The sequence below is a fragment of the Apium graveolens genome, chromosome 10 (assembly GCF_009905375.1).
Source record: "Apium graveolens cultivar Ventura chromosome 10, ASM990537v1, whole genome shotgun sequence".
NCBI lineage: Eukaryota > Viridiplantae > Streptophyta > Magnoliopsida > Apiales > Apiaceae > Apium > Apium graveolens.
In genome coordinates, this window is record NC_133656.1 from 158610559 (window position 1) to 158635434 (window position 24876).

Genomic DNA, 24876 nt, shown 5'->3' on the forward strand with positions numbered 1-24876 from the left:
TCTTGAAGTATTTGCACTTTAATCCTTAGAACCATATTTGAATTTATCTTTAATAATGTTTCCTTGTTCATCTATAATATTGTGAAAATGATTCCAAAAATTGCTTTTCGATTCCATCGACTTTCTTTTTCGGGGATTCAAAGCAAAGGTTTCAATTTCTTTTCAACTTTTTCCTCATAATCACGATCATCTTCTATCTATGGACAAGACATGAACACAACAAAATAATATTAGGCTACTGTACAATGCCCACTGCCCAACCCACTGTCAAAACTCAAAATTCAACAATTTTAAATATAAATGATATATAATCAAATCGTGATAATAATTCAAGTTCAACATATCAATTATTTAAGAGATTATTAAAATCAAATTGAATTAATCATGTTGAATTGAATTAGGGATTTACTTCTCAAGATAATCGAATCGAATAGACATGCTGAATTGAGATGTTTTGGTCACTGGCCGCGCTGTGTGTATTGTCGACGGTTGTATGTAACTTGTAAATCTGTTGAAGATTAAATAAATTAAGATTTAAGACATACTTGTAAATCTGTTGAAGAGTAAAGAAATTAAGATTTAAGAATTAATAGAGTATATGTTTATATTTTATGGATATTTATTATAACTTATAACAATTCAGTAACGAAAAATCGACCTTTTCAATTTTTTTTTTTATCAAAAACTGAACAAAATACTAAGTTTGATTAACCAAAATTATTTCGATTATTTGATTAGCCGAACCGAATATGCTTCATACCCGCCCAAGTTGGGTGAGCAGGAGGTATTAAGCCCAAATAAAAAAAAGGAAAAAAGAGGAAAGAGGCCCGAGTTATAACAGTGCAAGTCCAAGGGAACACAGTAGAAATGAAGGAACGAATGAGAAAGAACAAAGTCTAAATAGCCAATGCGTCCGAAGATGAAGGCCAAATCAGCACCTAAATCTCAACTCAGAAACACTCCTCTCATCAATCTCCAAATCCATAGGTATATATATACACACAGACTCCCGTATCTATATTTATTTCTAAATTGTACTCGCTTCCATTTTTTTAATTAAATTGTTCTCGTAATTTAATTTTAAAAAAACAAATTAATCATCAGTATCGATCATCAACTTGTTTTTATACTCAGCTCTTGATCTGGCTACAATATAACAATTTATATTTTAAATTAGGTTTTAAATAAATTTATACTTGGATTTGAAATGAATAGGTCAAGTGAATTTTATTATTGTGTTGGAATAAATTACGAATAAATGTGGTATGAGGTCTATGAATTGGTGTTTTCGTGTTTATTGTGAAGTATGTTGTTGTCAAGTTTAAGCCAGAAAGCGTTGGATGCTGATGGCAGGTAGTACATTTTGTTGTAACTCGATTTTTGTTTGGTGGTAATGTGTTGTTGATTTTGTTCGGAGGTAATGTGGAATTTTAGTTTCGTGTTTGATTGTGTGCTTGGAAAAAGAAATGACAGGATAGGATTTGTTTGAGTTAGAAATTTAGGGTTTGAGTCAGGAAATCTCATCTTTCCTATGAATTAATGTTGATGTGATGAGAGCGGATAGTGGTTTTTGGATTCAGTTACTAATAGAGATATGTTTTGACAGGGATGCTTATGGATTTGCTATCAGACCTCAACACGTCCACAGATACCGCGAATATGCTAATATTTACAAGGTTCGCATGTTTTGTTTGTAATATGAGTGGAATGTTTAATGAGCTGGTATATGTGTTCCTTTTTTTAGCTTAAATTGTAAAAAACATATTAGTTCAAGATTTAGAACTAATATTTTCACGATCCTTACTGTATGGAAATTTATTAAAGCTTGTTTTATTATAAATAACATTTCTAGATATATATTCTTTTCATTTTAGGAAGAAGAGATGGAAAGATCGGATAGGTGGAAAGATTTTCTGGAACGGCAAGCAGAGTGTGCCGAGTTGCCAATAAAAGGGTTATCCATGGAGGAAAATTGTATGGAATTGCATGCTGAGGCAAGCGAGGTGGAGGCTAATGGTAGCTCAGAGAATGGTGTTGCAGTGGTCGATTCGGATAGAAAGAAGTCTAAAGCTGATTTTTTGACTGAAAATGTGATGGAAAATGACAGAGCGCCATCGAATAAGCTGGATAAACCTCATAAGGACCTAACATGGACTACGATCAGGTCATCCCTCTGCATAATAGAAGATATGATGAGCCGTCGTGTGAAGAAGACCACTACCAAAATTGCAAAAGACAAGGGAACTGAAAAACATTTGACGGTTGAAGATGCTAGACATACTAAAGGAGGACATGTAGAAGACCCCAAGGAGGAGATTTATGATATTGACAAATCTGATTCATCTCATAACATACCTTCAAGTGATAGTGTAGGTGATCTTGATAATGATCTTGATGGTGATGTACTTTATCCCGAATCATTTTCTCCATGGAAGGAAGAACTGGAGTGTCTTGTTCAAGGAGGAGTTCCAATGGCTCTGAGGGGAGAGGTTGGTTTGCCAACTCCTGCCCCCTTATTTTTGTTGAAGTCATTTCATTGACATATGCTTTAAACATTCAATTGCAGCTTTGGCAAGCTTTTGTAGGAGTGCGAAAACGTAGAGTTGAAAAATATTATCAAAATTTGTTAGCTACAGATGATGGAGCTGAACATCGAAATTTAGAATTAGACAGCAATTCTCTGGGGTCCTTGACAGAAGAGCCCATTTGTATACCTGAGAAATGGAAAGTGCAAATCGAGAAGGTTAGACATACGGGATGATCAAAACCTCATATTTAGTGACTTCAGAATTTAAGTTCTAACATCACTTTCACTTTAAACCATTTGGTATTCAATGCAGGATTTGCCTCGAACTTTCCCAGGTCATCCTGCTCTGGATGAGGACGGTAGAAATGCTTTGAGGCGTCTACTAACAGCATATGCTCGGCATAATCCATCTGTTGGGTACTGCCAGGTACCGCAAAATAGTTATTTTTTCTCTTTTCTAGTAGTATGGTACAGAATGGCGAGTGGTGCTTCAGGCTGATAATCTTGAAAAAGACTCAACATTCCTGTTCCTCTTCCTAACTAGTTGCTAGGGGGGGGGGTTGACTTTGATTTAACATAATAAAATTTGTAAATGTTGGTCCTGGTTGGAATACAGGAAACGTAAGGAAACACTTACTTTTTTTTTTTAAGTTTCAGATGTGGACAATTATATGACAAAATTTTGGCTTTCTGCATATTGTAAATATATCTTACATCAAACTTTTGTTAGATCTTCAAGGTTCACTTTGTTAGTGGACACAAGTCTATGGCTGGCTTTCTTTTTACCGTCTTCTCTCAAGCTAAAATTGTATTTATATCTAATTTTTTTGCTCCTGCTAAAGTTAACTTATTTTCTTTTTGTCATACTGATCTTGGTGATTTTACGCTTGTGTCAATATCTTGTTCAGGCTATGAATTTTTTTGCAGGATTATTACTGCTTCTGATGCCTGAAGAAAATGCATTCTGGTAGGTTTTAATCTTGATTGTGTTTTGCCATCTTCATACTGAAACAAAAAAGCATCCTTAACATGATGCTAGTGATGCAATAAATATATGTAATAATTTTTTTTACCATGTTATGTATACGAAGAGCTCATATGATATATGTATTCTTAAGTTTGTTATGCCGTCAGGACTTTGATGGGAATCCTTGATGACTACTTTGATGGCTATTTCTCAGAGGAAATGACAGAATCTCAGGTTGAAATTACCTGCTAATTGGTTTGCATATCTGTTAATCAAATCTGGGTTTCCTTTTCATCTTTTCGCTTTTTTAGTAAAGTTTCTCAGTAATCTGATGATCAAAGCTGAGTGTTGAGTAAGAAGATTATAATGTGATGTGTCATTATGTTTTTTGTTTAATCAGGTTGACCAGCATGTTTTTGAGGAGTTGGTGCGAGAGAGATTTCCAAAATTAGGTACACTTCTATTATAATTTTTCATTGTTACCTAGGAAGCACCAACACTTCAAAAAGGCTGCCATATGTGTGTCAGACACGGACGACACGGACGACACGGAGACTCGGCTGAGTACGTGTCCGACTCGCCATGTGGTGTGTCGACACGCAAATGCGACCGACACGGCCCACCGACTCGGCCCACCGACTCGGCCCATATAAAAAAAGCCCAAAACTATCTTAAAAAAGCTCAAACCTTCTTATATTAACCCTAATTTCACGTCTCTCTGTCTTTTATAACATCCCTCTTCATCTTTCATCCGATAAAATACAGAACCCTATATATATACATACATCTATATATATATATAACACTAAATCTTCTACTTTCTTATATATATAACACTAAATCTGTGTCTTGATGAACTGGAAATGGAAGCTGTTCCTTTTACACAAGATGAATGAAAATGTAGAAAAGATCTTACACTAGTTTATCACTTATTATGAAAAAAACTACTCCCTCAGTCCCTTCCAATTGTTTATATTTCTGAGGAAATGTCCGGCATGCATTTTAAGGTACATAAAAAGTATAGTTATGTAACTTATTTTTACAATTTTCTTTTTCTGAATAAAAGTTGAATGTTTTAATTTTTATTCAGAAAAACAAAATTGTAATTTTTTTTTACAGAATTATACTTTATATGCACCTTAAAACGCGTGTCAAACACTCTCCAGAAAATGTAAACAATTGAAAGGGACGGAGGGAGTATATTATTATTATGAATGAAGTTGTTCAATATTTGACATATACAAATCTTATATTTTTTTATATTTTTTTTGCCGTGTCCCGTATCCAGGACACTTTGATAATTGACGAATCCCCGTGTCCCGTGTCCCGTGTCGCCGTGTCAGTGTCGGTGCTTCCTAGATTGTTACCAGTACCACCTGCTCCATTTGTATTTAAAGTTTGGGGTTCTTACTGAATGTAATCTTTTGCAGTCAATCATCTTGATTACCTTGAAGTACCAGTAGCATCAGTCACTGGACCATGGTTTCTCACAATATTTATGAATATGATGCCATGGGAAAGTGGTCAGCTTCTATGTCTACGTCAATTAAGAACTTGATTTTATGTTAAGAATGCGAATTTTGTAATTATTTATGATAGCCGTGCATGTTTCATTTGATTCTATTTCAAGATTTGAACTAGCAGTCTACCACTGCTCTGTTATCTGATGGGTGTATCTCCTTTGGCTTCAGTTCTTAGAGTTTGGGATGTGCTATTATTTGAGGGAAATCGTGTGATGCTGTTTCGAACAGCACTTGCTTTGATGGAGTTATATGGTACTGATTAATAATATTAGTTCTATTGATTTTTTTTAAACAATCACAGATTCACATGTTCTTTTCCACTCTCTAATCATCTCCATATGAGCTTAATCATGGTCAGCTTTGTGCAGGACCTGCATTGGTTACAACAAAGGATGCTGGAGATGCAGTTACTCTGCTACAATCACTAACTGGTTCGACATTTGATAGCAGTCAACTAGTCTTGACAGCTTGTATGGGTTATCCAAATGTACATGAATCCAGATTACATGAACTAAGAAACAAGCATCGACCAGCTGTAAGAGCTGCTGCTGAGGAAAGACTAATTGGCCTTCGAGCTTTGAGGGGTTCCGCCAATTCAGATAACTTGGCTATGAACAGTACTGAGGATGTAGAGCATGATTTTGTTCCAGATCTTCAAGAGCAGGTATCTTAATGTTTTATTACTTAACTACCCTGTTTCAGTATAATTGATATATTCCTATATAGAGTAGGGCTTAACGACATGATACTTGTTCATGAACAAAGTCATAAACTTCTTCTGATAATGGATAAGGTGAAGAGCGCCTATTATATTATTCAACTTGGGGCGTGTTTGTCTCAGCTTATTAGTTTTACTTAGAAGGCGATCCAATAGTTCACTGGTCTTCTTCTAACATGTTTTGGTGGTATATGTATATTGTGGTCAGGTCAACATATGTTCATTAAAAAAAGAGGAAATAATGAGTTGTTCTATACATCGTTGTTGCTTGATAAAACAGCTTAGATCCATCATCATTTTTAATCTACTCTAGATTGTTGCAGTTTAGTTGATGGCTGTGATGTTAGAACTTCATACCAATTGTATTAGTATTAGCGGTTTTAGATTTTATTAACTAAATTACTTTGGCTACAAATTCTTTCTTATCTCCCACCACATCTCGAGGACAAGGTGCAGTGCGTAGTATAAAGTTTTAGGTGTTAGACATCTGATCCAAGGATCAGTAGAGTTCCAGAAACTTTTAGGATACCCCTTATAACCACATTCTCTTTTTCCACCCAGGAAATTTCAGTTTTTAAAGCCAGAGGAGAATAGAATCTCGGAACAGTTTCTGTTAAGAATTATAAAAAACTGATAGTTCCTCTTCCTGCAAATGAAGATCAATTTAAGACAAAGGAGAAGGGGGTGAAATATTTCTGATCTGTTTTGGAATCCTTCAAAACAACTGCTGCAAATACATCTTACAGTATATAAAGTCCGGAGATTTATGCAGTATAAACTACTGAATTATGCATGCTTGGACGAAGTAGATCAGCGTTGTAGCTCAGGAGGGCTGCTTTGACGTACAGAACATTTTTATGAGTAAAGGCGTTGACCTACAGAAATTGTAACCGGTGATTATTATTAGATATATATATTAGATGATAACCTAATTCTAGATTTCAATCTTTCAATTTCGGTTGATGCAATAATGAGTTAACTTTTGAACACTAGATTCGGTTTAGACGTTTAGTTAATATACAGAGAGATACTCATCTATAGTAGAATACTTGTTAGATTCATTACCTCCAAATTATTTTCTACATTTTTCTTTGCAGTTATATTTTTTTAATATGGCTGCAGGTGGTGTTGCTGAAGGTTGAATTATGCAAGTCGCTGGAGGAGAAGTGCGCTGCTCTACTAAGGTTGATATCGTAATTTTGAGGTGTGGTTTCATAGTGCTTAGGTTACTCGTTCAAAAAAAAAGAGAGGCCCCTATATTAAAAAATCTTCCAAAGTTCGTAGGTTTCTCTAATGTGTTCACTGCAGTAAATTCACCCGAAGTCTATCAATTTACTTTTTTCATTATTTTTCTTCTTCTATTCTTAATTCTTTTTTATTTTTCTGCATCATTAAGTATCCATCGCCAGTACAAGCTAACATCTTTGGAATGTAGCAAATTCAAGTTGTATACTTGTATTAAGAACACAAATTATAATTGTGAAACATGTTAGTATAGGGCAATGATAAGGGTCCTTCTACATGACAGTCCATATTAAAAATTTGAATAGCCATGCCTATCCAAGTATTTAGCTTTCTTTTTAGTATGTCTGTGTCTTGGTTCATCCACAATTATATCGTGGCAGACTTATGCTTTCAAAAATTGCAAGTAATTTGCCATTTTTCCTCTTAGCTATGCACATTAGATCATTCGATGTGTCACCTGGTTTCGATGTTCATTCAATCATCTGTTTGACTTTTTCCCCTAACCAGAGCTGAGGAGTTAGAAACAGCATTGATGGAGATGGTGAAGCAGGATAATCGACGACAACTGAGTGCAAAGGTGATCAGAACTTCCTCTAGAACAGTTCTTCTAGTTATTGTTTTGTAATGAAATTAGGAACTTTTTATGTAGCTTCATTTTTATGTAGTTTCATCAGTCATTTGCTGACATTGAGTATTAAAAGTAGTATGTGCCCTCCAAATTTTAGTTATCTCGAGTTTGTACGCTGCCAGTTGTGAACTGCTTCTTACAATGTCAATCTTCATTTTAAGGATTATTTTAAATACAGCTACATCTTCAAATATTTATTGATTTGCATCATAGTTCCACGCCTTCTTTCCTTGGTTGAGACAATTAAATTTATTCTAATTTAGCAAGAATAGCACGAATCTGGTACAAGTTTGTACTTCTACATGATACATGTTCCTGGAAGGCTGAAAATAATCTGATGAGTACTGAAAATTATCGACAGATGATTGCTATGTCATAATATTTAACGAATTGTGTGCTCTATTTCAGGTCGAAGAATTAGAGAGAGATGTTATTGAGCTTCGTGAGGCCCTATCTAATAAGCAGGAACAAGAGAATGCCATGCTTCAGGTTAGAGTTTGCTGCTTAAGGTCTCTTTGCCCGATTTTGGTCGTTTCCTAGAGTAAATTATGTGGAATTCACTTGCTTTGTAGGTCCTGATGAGAGTAGAGCAAGATCAAAGGGTAACAGAAGATGCTCGTCGATTTGCTGAGCAAGATGCAGCAGCACAAAGATATGCTGCTCAGATGCTTCAGGTATTTAATATCATTCATCATTTGTTTGTTGATTATGGATAATCGGTAGTACAAGTTTTGTACGTGTGAAACAGAGAGCGCGGGAGAGGGGGGGGTGGATTGACAAACCATTATCTCTCTGCATTAGTGGAAACATCAATGAAACAATTGCCTGCTGGAATTTAGGATTATCAAACTTAAAAGTAATACAAAGTTTTGTGTATCAACCATTAATTATTCCTTGACCCAGCCCCACCAAATTCTGTTTGTCTGAGGTGGCTTTTCTTTTGAGTAACAAAACTCTCGCTCATCATGACTGGGTACTTTTTTGCGTAGATCAGACTTTCCATTATCAACAATCATTAGGAGAAACACGATTGAATGCAATCCCCACCTCATAATCCATCTTGCAGTTGTGGTGCAAGCTGTAGGTGATGTAGGTCCCAACTTCCTTCTCATATCATCACCCTCATATTTCTTTTTCTTATGGCCTTGCACCACGAATAATGTACAGCATGGAATATGCACGCACAATGTGCTTTCAGTCATCATATGAGATTTTACGCTAGTCGTTGCACTCGAAATGTTTCTATCCTTGCCAGCACTTTCACCTAGGATTAAGAGGTCTTTTACGTCTAAGCTCTGCAAGAATATGTTCATGTTCATCTTCTTCTTCCGCTGTCACATAATATGGTATCCCATTACCTCACTCATTGTTATTGCTTTTTGTTGCCACTTACCTTTACTTCTTTATTTCCTACGTAACATCTGCTTAAACTTTTGAGGAAGCTTATGGCATTCCTTAGGCCCAATTTTCTTGGGAGAAACAGTGTTATTGCGTAAAAAATGTAACTACCACATTAAAATCTACTATCAAGTCAACTAATAAAATTGTCAACAAATACTGGCCAGAGATGCATATATAGCAAAATAGCCAAAAACAAGGAATATGATGTATATGTAACAGAAAACTGAAATATGAAACCCATCTCTATAGTTAGCACCCCGGTTAGAATCTTGTACACTGCCCCTCCCCTGCTGGGGAGCCCCCAGAATAAGGAGGCGGGAACTCATTTCATGTCAGCTTATTCTTTCCGGTTAGAGTGTTATGGCTAAAGCAGGTTGGGTTAGATTAGATCCACCAGTCATATCTTCCTAAGAGCTGATCATTTGCACGTGGATTTCCCCAACTATTGATGGAGAAGTGTACTGTAGGCTCACAGCTTTGCTCAGTAAAAGAGCCTTACTTTCCTTTTAAGCAGTAAGCACCCTTCAAATTATGTACATATGAATACACATGACAATAAAGGGCACACCATTATAGAGGTGCAAATTATGGGGGGAGTATATGTTGTATTTGTAAAATTAGAGGGTAACTAATAAGCATCTAGTAGCAGTTGGCAGAACTAATATTTTACAGGTTTTGACATCTCTTTCTCTTGGCAAAAAAAAAGACATTTCTTTCTCTTATTATGCTCTTTCCCTCTAATTTTAGCTGAAGTTTTTAGCGAATTATTCTATTCAATTATATTGTTTATGAATAAAGCTTGTTGTGGGGACCGGCTAGTTATGATTTTGCTCATGGGTAGTAATTTTTTCCGAGTAAATGTTAAAATATATCAGTATTTCTTAAATCTTATAATCTGGATTAGATGATGAGTTGGAAAAGGGCTTACAGGAGAAAGCTATGTAAGGATAGGTTATTTGTGTTTAATTGTTCATCAGTTTTAGTCTGACATCTTACTACATAATTTTCAATTTTTATGTCCAGATTGTAATTTATTATTGTTTAACTATATCAAATATGCGACTAAACAACTCTTTTGCAGGAAAAATATGAAGCAGCTACTGCTTCCTTAGCAGAAATGGAGAATAGGCTCGTTATGGCTGAATCAATGTTAGAAGCTACTTTGCAGTATCAGTCCAAACAAAACAAGCCGCGGCCTTCAAAAAGGTATATGCTCTGTTGTGCACATGTCAGATTCTGATGTTTGACTTTCGAATTTACTGAAATGGCATGTGATACCATTTCTTCTTGACAGTACCCTCTCCTCTCTTATTTTGAAAAAATACATATTTACTTTTGTGCTTACAAAATCAAGGAAATGGTGTTTTTTTATCAAGGCGAGTCTTTAATGCGTATCTTGATATTTATAGTTTAATATTGTGATTCTTTAAATGTTGCAACAGTGGAAGATGCTTGATTATTTTAAAATTTTACCTTACTTTTTACTCCTCCGTCCCATATTGTTTGTCTTTGTTTCAATTGTATTTTGTCTCAAAATCAGTCTTCATTTCCTATATGTCTTGTTTTGTCTTCTTTATATATCCTTATTTAAAAGAACAAATTGAGTTTCTAGACTAGATATACGTTTCCTAGGACTAGAAGACGATGAATACATTATTTAACTCTCTTATTGGCAGTTGGCACACATACATAATAACTTGTAAATTTGAATTCCTCATGGCCGACTTAAAATTGTGGGCAAATTATTCTTAAACTAAAAGTTTAAGTTTTATCAATGTGTTCAAAAATTAAACAAGACGAATAATACAGGACGGAGTAGGTAATATGTTTGAAATGCATTTGGGATAAGATTTGTACCTTATTATTCATTTTATATTTTTATAAAATTTGGTTAATCGTGGTCCTATATATTAAACGTGAGTTTATATGCCAGATCCGTTCAACAAGATTCATCTGCAGTTCAAAGAATTCAAGAGTCTTTACAAGATTTTCCGGAAAGAAAACTTGGTTTGTTATCTCGACCGTTTGGAAGTGGTTGGCGTGATAAGCATAAGGTAAGTCCACTCATCTTCCTTCATTTGAGGATTATTCCCTTTTTAGTTGTTACGGACATAACTAATTATTAGTGAAGTCAATGATTAGGGTTCAACTGGTGCAGAATAGGTGACCCTTTCCTCCTAACTATTGGCAAAAATAGAATAAGAACTCCTCAGTTGATTTTATAATCTAGTCTGGCAGACTTTTGAAACCTTCTGTTCTGTGAAATGTAAGCTAATTTAAAAGCAAAAAATAAATAAAATGCTGCTCACGAGGTCTAGTATGGAAGTTCGATTAAATAAATTAATTTTAACTTGCTAGAAGCATAGAATTGCTTTATCTCTAGTATTGGTTTAGTCGGAGTTGTAAAAATGCTGTAATAACTTTGCATTGAAATACTCTTATTTGGTTTGGATTTTGGAACAAATGTACAATCATGTGTGAGGAACAAAGACAGTTCCAAAAGTCACAAGTCAAACTTTTGTTAGACCTCACATGAAACAGGCATAAGGTTGAGCCTCAAATTGTTTAATTTGGTTCCCAAACTTCTCAATAGGGTTAAATATCAAACTGGTCACTCACCTTAAGGTCATATATCAGTTTAATCATCAAACTTAATGGGGTGTCATTTGGATCACTAAAATCATAATAAATATCAACCAAATACCTCAAAATATGTGCTCGAGAATTAAAATTTATTTTATGGAGTTCTAAACATTTTTCTTAAATCCTATTAGAACTAAATGAAAAGTTATGAATTTATAGTATTTCAGATAATTTTGTGAGATTTTTAAAAATTTATCTACTAATTATTTTTATTTAAATAAATAAAAAGACTGTAAAATTAAAAAAAATAGTAGATAAGTTTTTAAAAATATTACTATATTAAATAAAATACTAGAATTGATACATTTTCATTTGGTTGTAATAGAATTCAAGAAAAATAGACAGAACTCCATAAAATAATTTTTAATTCTCGAACATATATTTTAAGATATCTGTTTGATATTTATAATGACTTTAGTGATTCGAATGATGATATCCAGTTAAGTTTAATGATTAAACTGATATATGGGTTTGAGTTGTGTGACCACTTTGATATTTAACCCCTTCTCAATATGTCATTAAACATGCCCACCGATGGGAATTCTTCATGGTTTAGTAAGAAAATTACTGAAGTCAGCTTCTTTGCATGTTCCTCACTTAGACCCATATCTATTTTGTAAATTTTTGGCTCAAGTATGACGAACTATCTATAGTGAACTAGCAATGAGATGATTTTCACCTATCAATGCTGAGATGTTATTTCGAATGTGTTGCGTGTAAGGTGTATAGTACTGTGTACCAAACCTCTCACTTGAATAAAGACTGCACAAGTTTGTTCACTCTTTTATTTTGCTATTTGGTGTGTTGCAAATTAAATAATTATGTCAACATGCTGAAATTATGTATTTAATGCAACAGGGCAAGCCCACAAATAATAGTGACAAACGAAATGAACTGAACGAGCACTTGTCTACCCCCGAGAGACAGAGTCCAAGTCCAAGTACTCACACAAGGGACGAACAAGCACACCAGGTTCAGGAGACAATATAAAGCGATCAATTACAGCCCCCCCTGCAATTACACTATTCCATATTTGTATTTGTTTTCCCGCCCCCAACTGGAATCACAAGTAATTTTCCAACATATATAGCTGTCTTTTTGGTCAAGCTGCGATAGTATAGGTCATCACAAAGCAAGATTTTGAAAATAACATTTGCGCCAATTTCACAAAATTGTATGATTAATTTATAAACAATTATAGCTTGTATTCGTAGGAAAATGTAACTCTAGATATTAGTTTAACCGAAAGTTCTATCTATTCTTTATTCTAAAATTGTAAACGGTGGTGATTAAATTTTTTACAAGACCTTATACTTTCTTCTTATCTTTTATTATAGGAAAAGGATCCTTGGTGTTTCCTATTTAAATAGATGTAGATCAAAAAGCGTCAATGTATAGTATTTATAAAAACATAAATCGGACCCGGTGTCATTATAGTCTATTTATTTACGTTAACTTTTAAAAAGGAGGATACATGGACTATATGGATCCTCAATTGTTGGCGTAATATTTATTTTATATGAGATATACTCTACTGTGAGTCTGAAATAACTAGCAGTGGGGTATCTTATGCAAACTGGATATTCAACTTCAATCGGTTAAAATTGATTATTTTTTGAGAATGATTATATTTGTTTTTTTAATCGGTTATTTTTGTATTTTTTCACATTAAAGCAAATTTTATTTCATTGGAAACTTTTAATTTTATTTATTTATAAATTATGTTTTGATAAATTTATTAATATTTTTGTAACTTGTATGCATTAAACTTATACATAATATTCTACATTTACCTTTATAAAGGGGATTATGTATATTTTAATTATATCTTCTTAATTATGTATATTATCTTAATTATGTATTCTGTCAAACAAAAAAGGAATTATGTATATTTTTATGGAAACTTTAAAAATTAAGATAACTAATTGAACTGAATACACACATTCAATTGAAGTCATGACTTTAGATTAAGATAAATATAAATTTTAAAAGTAGTTGCATAACTGTTATGGATAAAACATGGATTTATTTATTCAGCGTATTTAATGTTAGGGTTTGATAATTTTCGAGTTTTAATGGCTGCGCTTGTGTTTCGTGGCTTGAATCTGCCCTCTCAAGATGTATACGTACCTTGGAGTATGTCAATGATCAAGTCAAAACGTAGTTTCTGGTGATACTTGCCCTCGGGACTATGGTAGCGAGAGCTCACCAAGGACGCGGTGACTTTCATGTCCTTCAAGGGCCGAGTCTAAAACGCCGTTCCAGGTAATGACCTAGTGACTTGTAGAATGCCTTCGCGGCTTTGTGACGTGTGGCACTGTTGTCCCAAAACGTTCTGCTAAAGTTGAAAGAGTAAAACCCTTTATATAGACGTCGAGAGTCTAGGATTTAGGGTAAAATTGGGTGACTTTATGGGCAAGTTTTCACCTCAGTTTGGACTTTGAAATCCTAAAAAGCAGGAATTAGTTTCATCTAAACTTAGGTTGCTTGGAGGCTACTAACTAAAGAAAGATGGAACCAGATGCGCCTCTTTCTGGGTTCCATACCTTGGGACTTTATGTTCATAATGATGTTATGCTTGCCTTTGGTAAAAGTAGTTACTTATTTGAACACATTTATTGGGGCTGTTTAATTAGTCCCTTTATTAATTACAAAATTAATAAATAATTGATTTTGGGCAACATTTATTGGATTTTTCCCTTTGACCAAATCAGGTATGATTAATGTGACATTAACTCCGCAATTAGGCTTATTTTTATTCCCAATAATTTGCCCCCCAACTTCTGGGAAACACACTCGATGTTTCGTAGAAGTTAAGTTATCTCCTACCCTATTAGGGATATGGTTTTTAGCATAAAATGTAGCGCAACCTACACATTTACAACGAGTTGTCTCATCCGGGGCTTCAGGATATTTCTGAAATTTGAATAATTTTCCCAATTCATTTTCGTACATATTCCCATTTTTAGGAATTTTCTAGTATTTTTTCCTTAATTTTTAGGGATTATCTCGCACTCACATGTATTTTTTCTAAATTTTTAGGAACTTTTCCGTACTTCTGGATAATTTTCCTAATAGTTTATGAATTTTTATGTACCTCCGGTTATTTTTCATAATTCTTCCTAATATTTTAGAAATTTTTCCGTACCTCCAGGTAATTTTCCTGTTTTTTCCTAATATTTTAGAAATTTTTCCATACCTCCGGTTATTTTTCTTAATATTTTAGGAATTTTTTCGTATCTCAGGGTATTTTTCATATTTTTTCCTAATATTTTAGAAACTTTTCCATACCTTCGGGTATTTTTCATAATTTTTACTAATATTTTAGAAATTTTTTCGTACCTCCGGGTATTTTTCATAATTTTTCCTAATATTTTAGGAGTTTTCCGTACCTTCGGGTATTTTTCATAATTTTCCCAAATATTTTAGGTATTTTTCCGTACCTCCGGGTATTTTTCATAAGTTTTCCTAATAGTTTAGGAATTTTTCCATATCTCCGGGTATTTTTTTTGAAAAATTGCAAACTTGAGGAATAATTTTGTCCTTTTGTAGACTGTAGGGATAAATGTATCACTTTTTTTTTTTGCTAAATAATGTATCACTTTTTAAACTTCAATAGCCATCTTTTTAATCGGACGGAAGTTCAGGTACTAAACTGAACTTTTCTATATAACGTCCCATTTACACCAACATTCTGATTGACTTATTCTCATTTTGTTAGTCTGGTCAAACTGAATTCGAGTTCCGATCAATTTTTTTCTTTTCTCTCTTTTTTTAAAGATGTTATTAATAAATAATAATATTCAATTAATTCATTTTTTTTGAATAATATTGGCCCCAAAATCAGGAGTGTCCAACCCGAATAAAATTTCAATCGGATAAAATTCGATCCGAATTTTAATATTATTATCTCTAATAATATTTTTCATCCTTATATTTATTATTTAAATATTTTTTTTTATAGAGGTGTCTCATGCACCACGATTGATGGATCCTGACCCGTGTAGACCAGGAATCCGCACTCTTTTGAAAAGAAATCCTGGTCAAATTAGACCAGGAATCAGTACCCTTTAAACCAGGAATCGGTAACCTTTAGAATTTAGACCAGGATTTTTGTCGGATTATGGGTGATTTTGTCACTCTGGTCGAATTGATTTTCGACCATGATGCAACCTTCTTGTGACGAGGATTCTCGTTAGATTATGGGCGATTTTAAGACTCTGGTCGAATTGATTTTCGACCAGGATGCAGCCTTCTTGTGACGAGGATTCTCCTCGGATTATGACCGATTTTAACACTCTGGTCGAATTGATTTTCGACCAGGAACCCTGACCCCGTATACCAGGAACCCTAGCCCTTCAGTTCAGGAATCCTGAATTATGGGCTACAAGCCTTTTAACAGCCATAACTTTTTGCTCGTAGTTCTGATTTGAGCACATAATATACCGAATTGTAGCTTATTCAGAGCTCTAACGCATTATGGAATTTTCAGCCTAGTGCTTGCATTCCTTGATCCTTCAATTTGGAGGGAATGTGACCAGTACGAGACTTCAATTTGAGGGGAACGTGGCATATACGAGATTTATTTCTAGGTATTCTAACGAGGTAACTTGTCATACTTAGATGCTCAATTAGATTAAACTTGAGGTTTAAGGTGTTTCGAGTCTAAGCAACTCATTTTCCTGAAGCGTGTCCAAGTGTGGGATTCTTTTCCAAAATATGTTTTTGACTATATACGACCCTTCCAATACATGTATTGGCTTTCTTTTCTGCCTGACTCATGATGCCTCGATCTTTCTTGAGGACTTAGTCTTCCGATCGAATAAACCTTTCTTTTACCCTCACGTTATTATAGCAATGAGAGATTTGTTTCTAATACTTAAGTATGTGCCATGTTTTCCTCGTTCTTCTCGGGCTCAAAGACCTTAACCTTTGGAGTTATTTGAGTGATTCTTAATGGCATAATAACCTCATCTTTATCAGCCGTAAAAAATGTACCCTATCTTTTCTTTGTAAGTGGCATGATACACCCTTTCTAAGTGTAGGATCGTTTTCCTAATCATTTCTCGATTATTCGTCCCTCTATCAGTCCATCAAGGATTACTCGACTTCCTACCTCAGCTTGCCCTTTCGTTTAGGGGTGAGAAATAGTTGTGGAGTAGGATTTACTATCGCTCTTCTCACATCATTGATGTTGTACGGTCTTCTATCACCCGTCATTGGGATTCGTGGGAGTTCATACTTTAATATCACACTTTTCTACAGGTATTGTGCCACTTGAATGTTGGCTATACAACTAAGGGGTTTAGCCTCAATCCTTTTCGTGTCAGTGGCTACCTCTGGGCACTGGCTATGGGAATGTATCAAGAGTATCAATCTCATATGTTGTAGATGAGACGTGTGAATTGGTTAAAATCAATATCTTATAAGATTTCCTAACAACATGTGTGTGCTTCCGACATCAAGTAAACTTTCTTCTCATAATATTTGGCATCGACCATCATCTTTAGCCAATAGAATTCCAACAAGTAAGTTTTTTTTAGTGTCAGCTCTGCCTCCGGGTGCTACTCATGGATGAACTTCCTTTGAGCTTAGTTCTGCTTCTTGGGGTCCTTTGATATTCCGAGTATGGAACACAAAAGATTTCCTATGTAACATCCCCTTAATCAGAGTGTACCTCGGCATTTTTCCAATGGACTTAACACATTCAATGCCTTGTGCAACCACAAATTTCTAGGTGAGTCTTTATAAGGTTTACTCAACAGTCTACAACTATTGGTGGTATCAACTTTGAATACATACTTCAGGTCTCCAAGACTTACAACTCTCTATCTTGGAATAGGCAAAATCAAATAGGACATCATCCTTCATGCTTTCCTCCATTAGGATGTAACCTTTATGTATCATTCATTGAACTGAGTCATGACTTCACAAGCCTTTTATATTTTTCTAATCTCATACTTTATTTCAACTTCCCATTTTCTTGAGAAATCAACACTAATTCTCCACAGACTTTGAGGTTCTTGACCTCTGAGTTCTAGCTAAGCCGAGTCCGGCCACCGAGGCCTCATATTCATCTTCATCATTCTTTATTTGAGAAATTTAATGTGAAGGCATACTTTATCATTAATCTGTCACGAATTTGAACCTACTTCCTTTTATTTTGAATATTTCATGAAGATCCAAATAGTACTTGAGTGTCCTCTCTCTTCCTTGCTTACATGTACCCTTGCACTCATGGGTATCTCTTCCTGCCTCTCGACTTCTTGGTTGTTAATGATATTCAACCACGAAGTCAGCCAAAGCTTGAATCTTAGTCATTGTACGGGGTTTATACCAAATTCATCAGGCTCAGTTATCCACTTAATCAATCTTCCATTAGCCTCATTATGCCTCTCGAGGGTTAGTTTTTCAAGATCTAATCTAGTACACCCAGTATTACATGGGTAATTTCCTCGTGTCGTAGTCTTGATTAATGCGAACTTCTCAATACTAGAGTCTGTCACATAAAACTTCACTTCTCATAGTAGATAGGTTTCTAAACCTTTATATCTTTCCTCAAAGGGATAACTCTTATATGCGTACCGAGATTACGATGCATAGATTCATATTTCTCTAGGTTTTGGCGTTACCAGTGCGTTCTTTTGCTTCCTCAATTCCTCAAATACATTCAGAGATCAACATTTCCAAGGTCATACTTTTTTGTTAATTTCTACACGTCCTTTATGAAATGTGGGGGTTCCATGCCATGCGTAGCTTCAATCTTGTCAAGATTGGCCTTGATTTCCCTTACTAAGATTATGGGACCCGACAATTTTTCAGGTCTTACCTCAAAGGCACACCTTGTAGGATTTAACATCATCTTGTGGTGTCTCAACACTTCAAATGCCTCTCAGAGGTGTTCTACATATTCTGCCTTGTTGAAGCTCTTAATTATACTATATCATAAACTCTCATGGTCTTCTAACAGTTTTCTAACTTTTGTTATCTGAATTCTCAAGAAAATCAACAAAAAGATACATAATATCACGAAGTTAGTGAAGAGTGTTACCTTATGAATGTCTTCCTTATTACCATATTTTTATTTTATAGTCGTTTGTCTATCAAGGGAACAGTTCCACTTCTCTTGCTTCACCGTCTTCCCATTAGGATTGATGTTTGGTATGCGTGTAATCAACTCAGGACCAATCCCGGGCATATCAGCCGATGTCCATGCAAACACAATGATATTCTTTTGTCAGAGTATAATTAATCTTCCCCTCAAAGGGTTCTTGGATCGAAGCTCCAGTGTAGTGATCCTACCTGGTTTTTCAGGTTATAAAGTGATAAAAATCAAATCCTATGTTGGCCTTCCTTCTTACTCATTGGTATCTCGAACTTTCATGCATTTCATTGAGAGGACTCCCCCCTCCGATTTTTTTGGTCCTTAACGCGGCTACATAACATTTCTTAGTCATTCTACGGCCTCCTTTATCTTTTACAACTTTATTCTACGTAGAAAAATTTGATCTTGACGTAATGATTAAATGTTGTGGCCTTAAAGGCATGTAGTTCGGTCCGTCCAAGAATATTATTCTATGCAGAAGTTCGACATTTGTGTGGCCTCTCAGGGGTCTTCTCTCATAATCATGGGCAATTGAATCGACCCTTCCACCTTGAATTTGAATTCATTGAATTCATTAATCTTCTTGTCAGAAGGTGTGAATTGGGAATCGCATTACCCCGTCTTCAAGAACACATCGTGGAATAAGATATCCACATAGGTCGCAATGTCTACCCATAATCTTTTAACTTCAAAAAGAATCGATCATAGGTATTATGACATGCGGGCATTCAATGAGGGATATTACCCCTTCAATATGTAAATTATTAAAGGCTACACCAACTCCAGCCTTTCATGTTTTGGTGTTTTCCAATTATATGTATGACTCCTCGAGCATAAAACTTCCTTCAAAGACCATATCGATAATCGACCCTCGGGGCTTCGTGTTTTCCTGGAGTATCTTAATCTCCCTTCTTATTCTTTATAATCTTTCACTCTATTACTTCCTTCACCATCTTGGTGAACCTGTTCAGTATCCCTCCTCGGATTCATAACTCAATTGTATTTCTTATGTGACGGCAATCATCGACGTCATCTTCGTGAAATCTTGGACATAAATTCTTGTTCCTCTTTTTAGGGTTAGTGCGCAGTGGCATCGGCCATCGACAATCTTCATCTTTCTTAATTTTCATCAATATGCGGCTTCTTAGAGCATTAAAATGTGCACACTTGGTTAACTTTGGTTCTCTATTGCTCTTTCTCGAGGGAGAATCAGGGTCTCCATCGGGGATATTTATCCTTATCATAACACTCTTGATCCTTCTTTGGCTTCTAGTTGTAATCTTTATCCCCTCTTATTATGGGTCAAATTCTTCTTTATGTTGTTTATTTTGACATTGACATACTTTCCTTCCCACTATTATAACTTGTGTATACTTTTCAGATGGCTTTCGGCCAATGAAAACTTAAAGTTGATGTCCAAAGCTCCTTGTTGGGCTATCATTGTCATTCCATTATTCAAGTCTGTAGTCTTGAGGGTTTTTCTTTGAATTGGTCCACATTATACAAGAATTCCTTATATTCTCGTTATATATATATATATATAGGGATGGGCATGGTTCGGTTTGGTGCGGTTTCGACCTAAAACCAAACCGTAACCAAATTCATTCGGTTTCTAGATTTAAAAAACAAAACCGAACCGAACATCGTTGGTGTATTCTCGGTTTTTAGTTGTGGTTTCGGTTTGACATGGTATGGTTTTGGTTTTAAAACCAAACAAAATTAAATATAATTTAATAAGGCAAAATGATTGATAAAAAATAGAACTCAAGGAAATTAAATGTGTGAGTGTGATCCTTCACGAGCAGATTTTGATATGCACCAACCTATCAAGTAAAGATTGAAAGAATCGTGAGAATCTTGTTGACTCTAAGTTGTTTATGTAATATTAACCCAAGTATATTTCAGAAAGAGTACATCCAACATGTACTTTGTTAGAGGCCAAACAACTTATATTTCCTAATTTTTTTTTATTGTACAATCTGCACATTACAAATTTGATGTCAGGAGCCCAGGACTAAGTAGGAGATTCAAACATTAAAGCTCAACACATAACCACATACCGAGAGTTGTACATTAGAATATGCAGAAGTAATTACATTTCTATATCTATATATATCCCTCATTTCGTCACAGACTTTTGAGCAAGGGGCTATTTTCTTTATCATACTAGAGAAGAATCATTAACGCGATTTTATTACCCCAAAGGACTTGAGACAGAGAGTAAAGTAGTATTCGACCTAATTAGTAAATAAGCTAGGGATCGAACTATCGAAGGCGTCTCTCGGCCTCTCAGGAGTCAGGCCTATTACAGTAATACTTGTTACTGGGCTCTCTGTGGGTTGAGTATATATATTTTGAACATGGGCTCTACCACTGATATATAGCAAATAACAATACTGTAAAGAAATCTATAAATTAAAATATTATTAATATTATATTATTAAACTTATACATATATTATTATATATATTAAAATATATATATAATTAATTTTATTTGGTTCGGTTCGGTTTGTATTTGGTTTAAAAAATATTAAAACCAAACTGCAACCATATTATCGGTTCAGTTTTTATTCGGTTTGGTTACTAATTGGTTCAGTTTTTAATGGTGCGGTTTCGTTCGGTTTTGTTTGGTTTTGGTTTCGGTTTCGGTTTCGCTCATCCCTATATATATATATTCATGGGAGATACAGAATTCTTCTCATGCACTCTTGAACCATCATTGAGCCATGTCCCCCGAGGTTTAAGAAAACTCGATGCATTTTATAAACTCGTACATCGACTGTTGTAATAGAGAGTTTGTGAACTTCCTTACATAGTTAGCCGGATACCGACTTCATCATACGCTCAGACGGGGGTACCTTCATCTTCCTTGAAATATAGGTATTCATAATTTCTCTCGTGGTAAAATACGTTGGATCATTTAGACCTTCAAGGGGCATTAAATCTTTGGGACCAACCCTTGAAATTCCCATCTTCCTTCTTCATGGAAGGCCGTTCAGACCAATGATATCGGGGAATCGGCCATCGGGGTTCCAGGCCTTCCAATTTTTGCAAGTAGTCGAGTTTGTTGTTCCATTTTCATATTTCTTTTCCTCCATTAAGTCACGAGTTTTATGAGATGAAAATCCGATCTTCATAATCATAAGCTTTTATTCCTTGAGGCCCTCGAGGCTTGGGACATCTTTTGGTAGGCCACTTCCTGGATGTCACCTTCTTGGAGTGACATCCTTATCAATTCAGATTTCATCATCCTCTATAGAGGGACTTGAATAATCACAAAGTTGGTCATCGATGGGTTTCAATCCTTGAATATAAAGGGTCGTATAGCCTTTGCACGGTTGACGTTAAATTCCGCTTCCTTGGTTATAATTTTTGAAAGCATATCCCAGATCAACCATGGTTCAAGAAAGATCATTGGTAGAGAATTTTGACCCTCGAGGCATGCTAGAGCTAAGGTCTCAACTACCATCTGAGATTGAGGATTCGATCCTTGAACTTGAGGATTCTATCTTTCAAATTTAGGGATCTTGAATCATTCCCTCAGGCTGAGATCGGGTCTTCGCCTAACACATCTCCAAACTTGTTAAATGCTTAGTGTTCTTCTTTGTTGATGCATATAAAAGAGTGATTACCTGGTCGTTTATGAGCTCGAATTCATTTTCGCAACGATTTAAGGAATCATCCCTTCGTGCCCTCAAGACTGAGAACGTATTCAGACAACGGGCTCTTTATTTGGTCATCTCCTTCATGGCCCGATCTCCTCATCATATAAATGATCACTGTCCTAGGTATTGGGACAAAAGAAATGCCAGGATTCGTACCCTTAGTGTTGTCGACGTTGAAGTTTATTTCAATCAGGTGGGTTTGCGTTCCTCCTAGACGAAAATATAATTGTTAACTTCTGAAATCCGATTGAGGATTTGTACCTTGATTTTGAATTCCTTTAGATTGGGTATCGGTTCCTAGAATTAGCTTTCGGGTCACAGGAAATCCCATTATTATGGTGGTTTTGTGATTGAGAGTTGTGGTACTTCAATGGTGGAAGCGACAACTTGAGTTGTGGCTGGTAGATCTTGATCGCTTTATGTTTCCAGATCTTTTTGGGTTTCTGATTGTGTGCTTCATGAGCACGGATCCTCTTCTTTATGATTTTGAGAATTCGCTCCTTCACGTCTTCGGGGCTAAAATTTCCCTTTGACAATAGGTTCCTTGCTCGGCTACACCCTTTTGGGGTAATCTCCGCTTAACTTTTCCCTTGTATGAGGTTTAGCCAATACAAATAGCGAGGTTCGTAATCCATGTACTCGACGTTACGTTCCTTCTCGAAATTGTATATCCCATAAGGTGGATGATTATTCACCCTTGAGGGAAGCACAAATATTAACATCTGAAATTCGAGTGTTCATTGGTGAGAGGACTATATACAGTTTGGGATTATTTCCTTAATTATACATCCCTTGAGTTTGGAGACTGATAAGTGGCATTTTATACCACTTAGAATTCCTTATAATGGCTTGAATTGATGTCTTGAAATCGGGTATTTTATGTATTTGATGCGTTTTTCTAGTGTTTTTGCATTTCAGGGTATAACTTGCGTATTTAGGAAGAATTCATCAGAAATAAGCCTAGGGAAGTGTGTGGCATTGGTTGTGGAAAGTTGGGGGCAGAACGCAGCAAAAATAATGAGCAGAATTCAGAATTTTCCAGAAGGTGATTGGGCGCCCGCTCAGGATGCTGGGCGGCCGCTTGGGAGCTTGGGCGCCCGCTTAGGAATCTGGGGCGGCCGCTTAGGGACGAGAATTTTAATACTAAATTTTATAATCCTTATTCTGATGGACTTCTGAGACGGCTGGTTCTTGTGGGCTTCTATGTAAGTAGTTCTCAGAGACGTTTCAAAAAAAAGTGTGGTATTAAGCAAGGAGCAAGGAGAGAAGGAAGAAGACTGTTTTAGCACATCACAACGAAGAAGATGAAGCATACGTTTTCTTGTGATTCTTTTATTCGTTGTATCAGTGGATGCTAGTTTTCTTTACTTTGAACCTTATTACTCTTGTGACGTACTCTGGTTTTAATAAGTATTTTTATTAGTTTATATTGTGTGTTATTATCATGTTTTCATATGAACCCAGGGTGATGATGAGTTTTATCATGGGCTAATCATGATCATGGGGTCATAACGGATTTACTATGGATTTCTTTAGTTAGTTGTTTAATACCTTAGTGTGTGATGATTGTATGATATCTAGCATAGGTTGCGCTTATTCGTCTTATGTGCGTCGCGAACATATAAGATAGTCTGTTAATCTCTTGTGAAGCGATGGTGGATCTCGAGGTTTAGAACTTGCCATGCTAGCATAGGTTCATGTATGTGTATGCATGATTAGTGGGTAACTCTAACCGTTTTACTAGCCCTGTGTAATCATAAAGAATAACTTGTGCTTAAATCGTTATGTTGTCAAATTATGTAGACATATAGGGTCTCAACATAATTGATGCCTATTCAACTTCTATCTTAATTGTGGATGTTTGGTAGAATGGTATTAGTACAACGAAAGTTGGCTTTTATCAGTTTCGTGTTGTTCGATTAATATCATCATCGTTACATGCTAAGGGTAATAACAATAACTATTGAAGGAAGTAGTAATGAAGTTATGATCTCATGTGTGTTTAATATTGTTAATTCAAGTGTCAATTAAGTGTTTAATTCTCGTAGTTAATTGTAGTTAATAATTAGTTAATCAAATCTAAGTGTTATTGTCTTGACATTGAGAAGTAATCATACATTGGTGAATAAGTGTTAATTGAACATAATTAGTCTGAGTCTCTGTGGGAACGAACTAGAATTTATTCTATATTACTTGCGAACGCGTATACTTGCGTGAATTATTAGCGCGTGTTTTGTGCCTAACAAGTTTTTGGCGCCGCTGTCGGGGACTCGGCATATTTGTTTAGTTTATGTACTTGCCATCAGTGGTCATTAGGACTCATTGATTAAGCCATGTTACTTATTGTTTCCGGTTGTGTTTCAGATATTCTAGTGAGCGTTTATACAAACACGTTCTCGCACTCGCAAGAGAACCTTAAATACGGCTGAGGAGATATACTTAGTTCTTGATA

At 35.3% G+C, this 24876-nt stretch overlaps 1 protein-coding gene across 1 annotated transcript; it reads left to right on the plus strand.

Moving 5' to 3' along the window:
• The first annotated feature begins 823 nt into the window (after positions 1-823).
• On the plus strand, positions 824-12970 carry LOC141690115 (uncharacterized). The gene is made up of 18 exons (XM_074494762.1): positions 824-987; positions 1607-1676; positions 1875-2489; positions 2567-2743; positions 2841-2954; positions 3436-3494; positions 3662-3728; positions 3895-3946; positions 4925-5017; positions 5186-5269; positions 5386-5681; positions 6858-6919; positions 7488-7557; positions 8017-8097; positions 8181-8282; positions 10091-10215; positions 10943-11063; positions 12511-12970. Exons 1-18 carry the CDS (start codon positions 908-910, stop codon positions 12640-12642), a joined length of 2400 nt encoding a protein of 799 aa, XP_074350863.1. The 5' UTR covers positions 824-907; the 3' UTR covers positions 12643-12970.
• The last annotated feature ends 11906 nt before the right edge of the window (positions 12971-24876 follow it).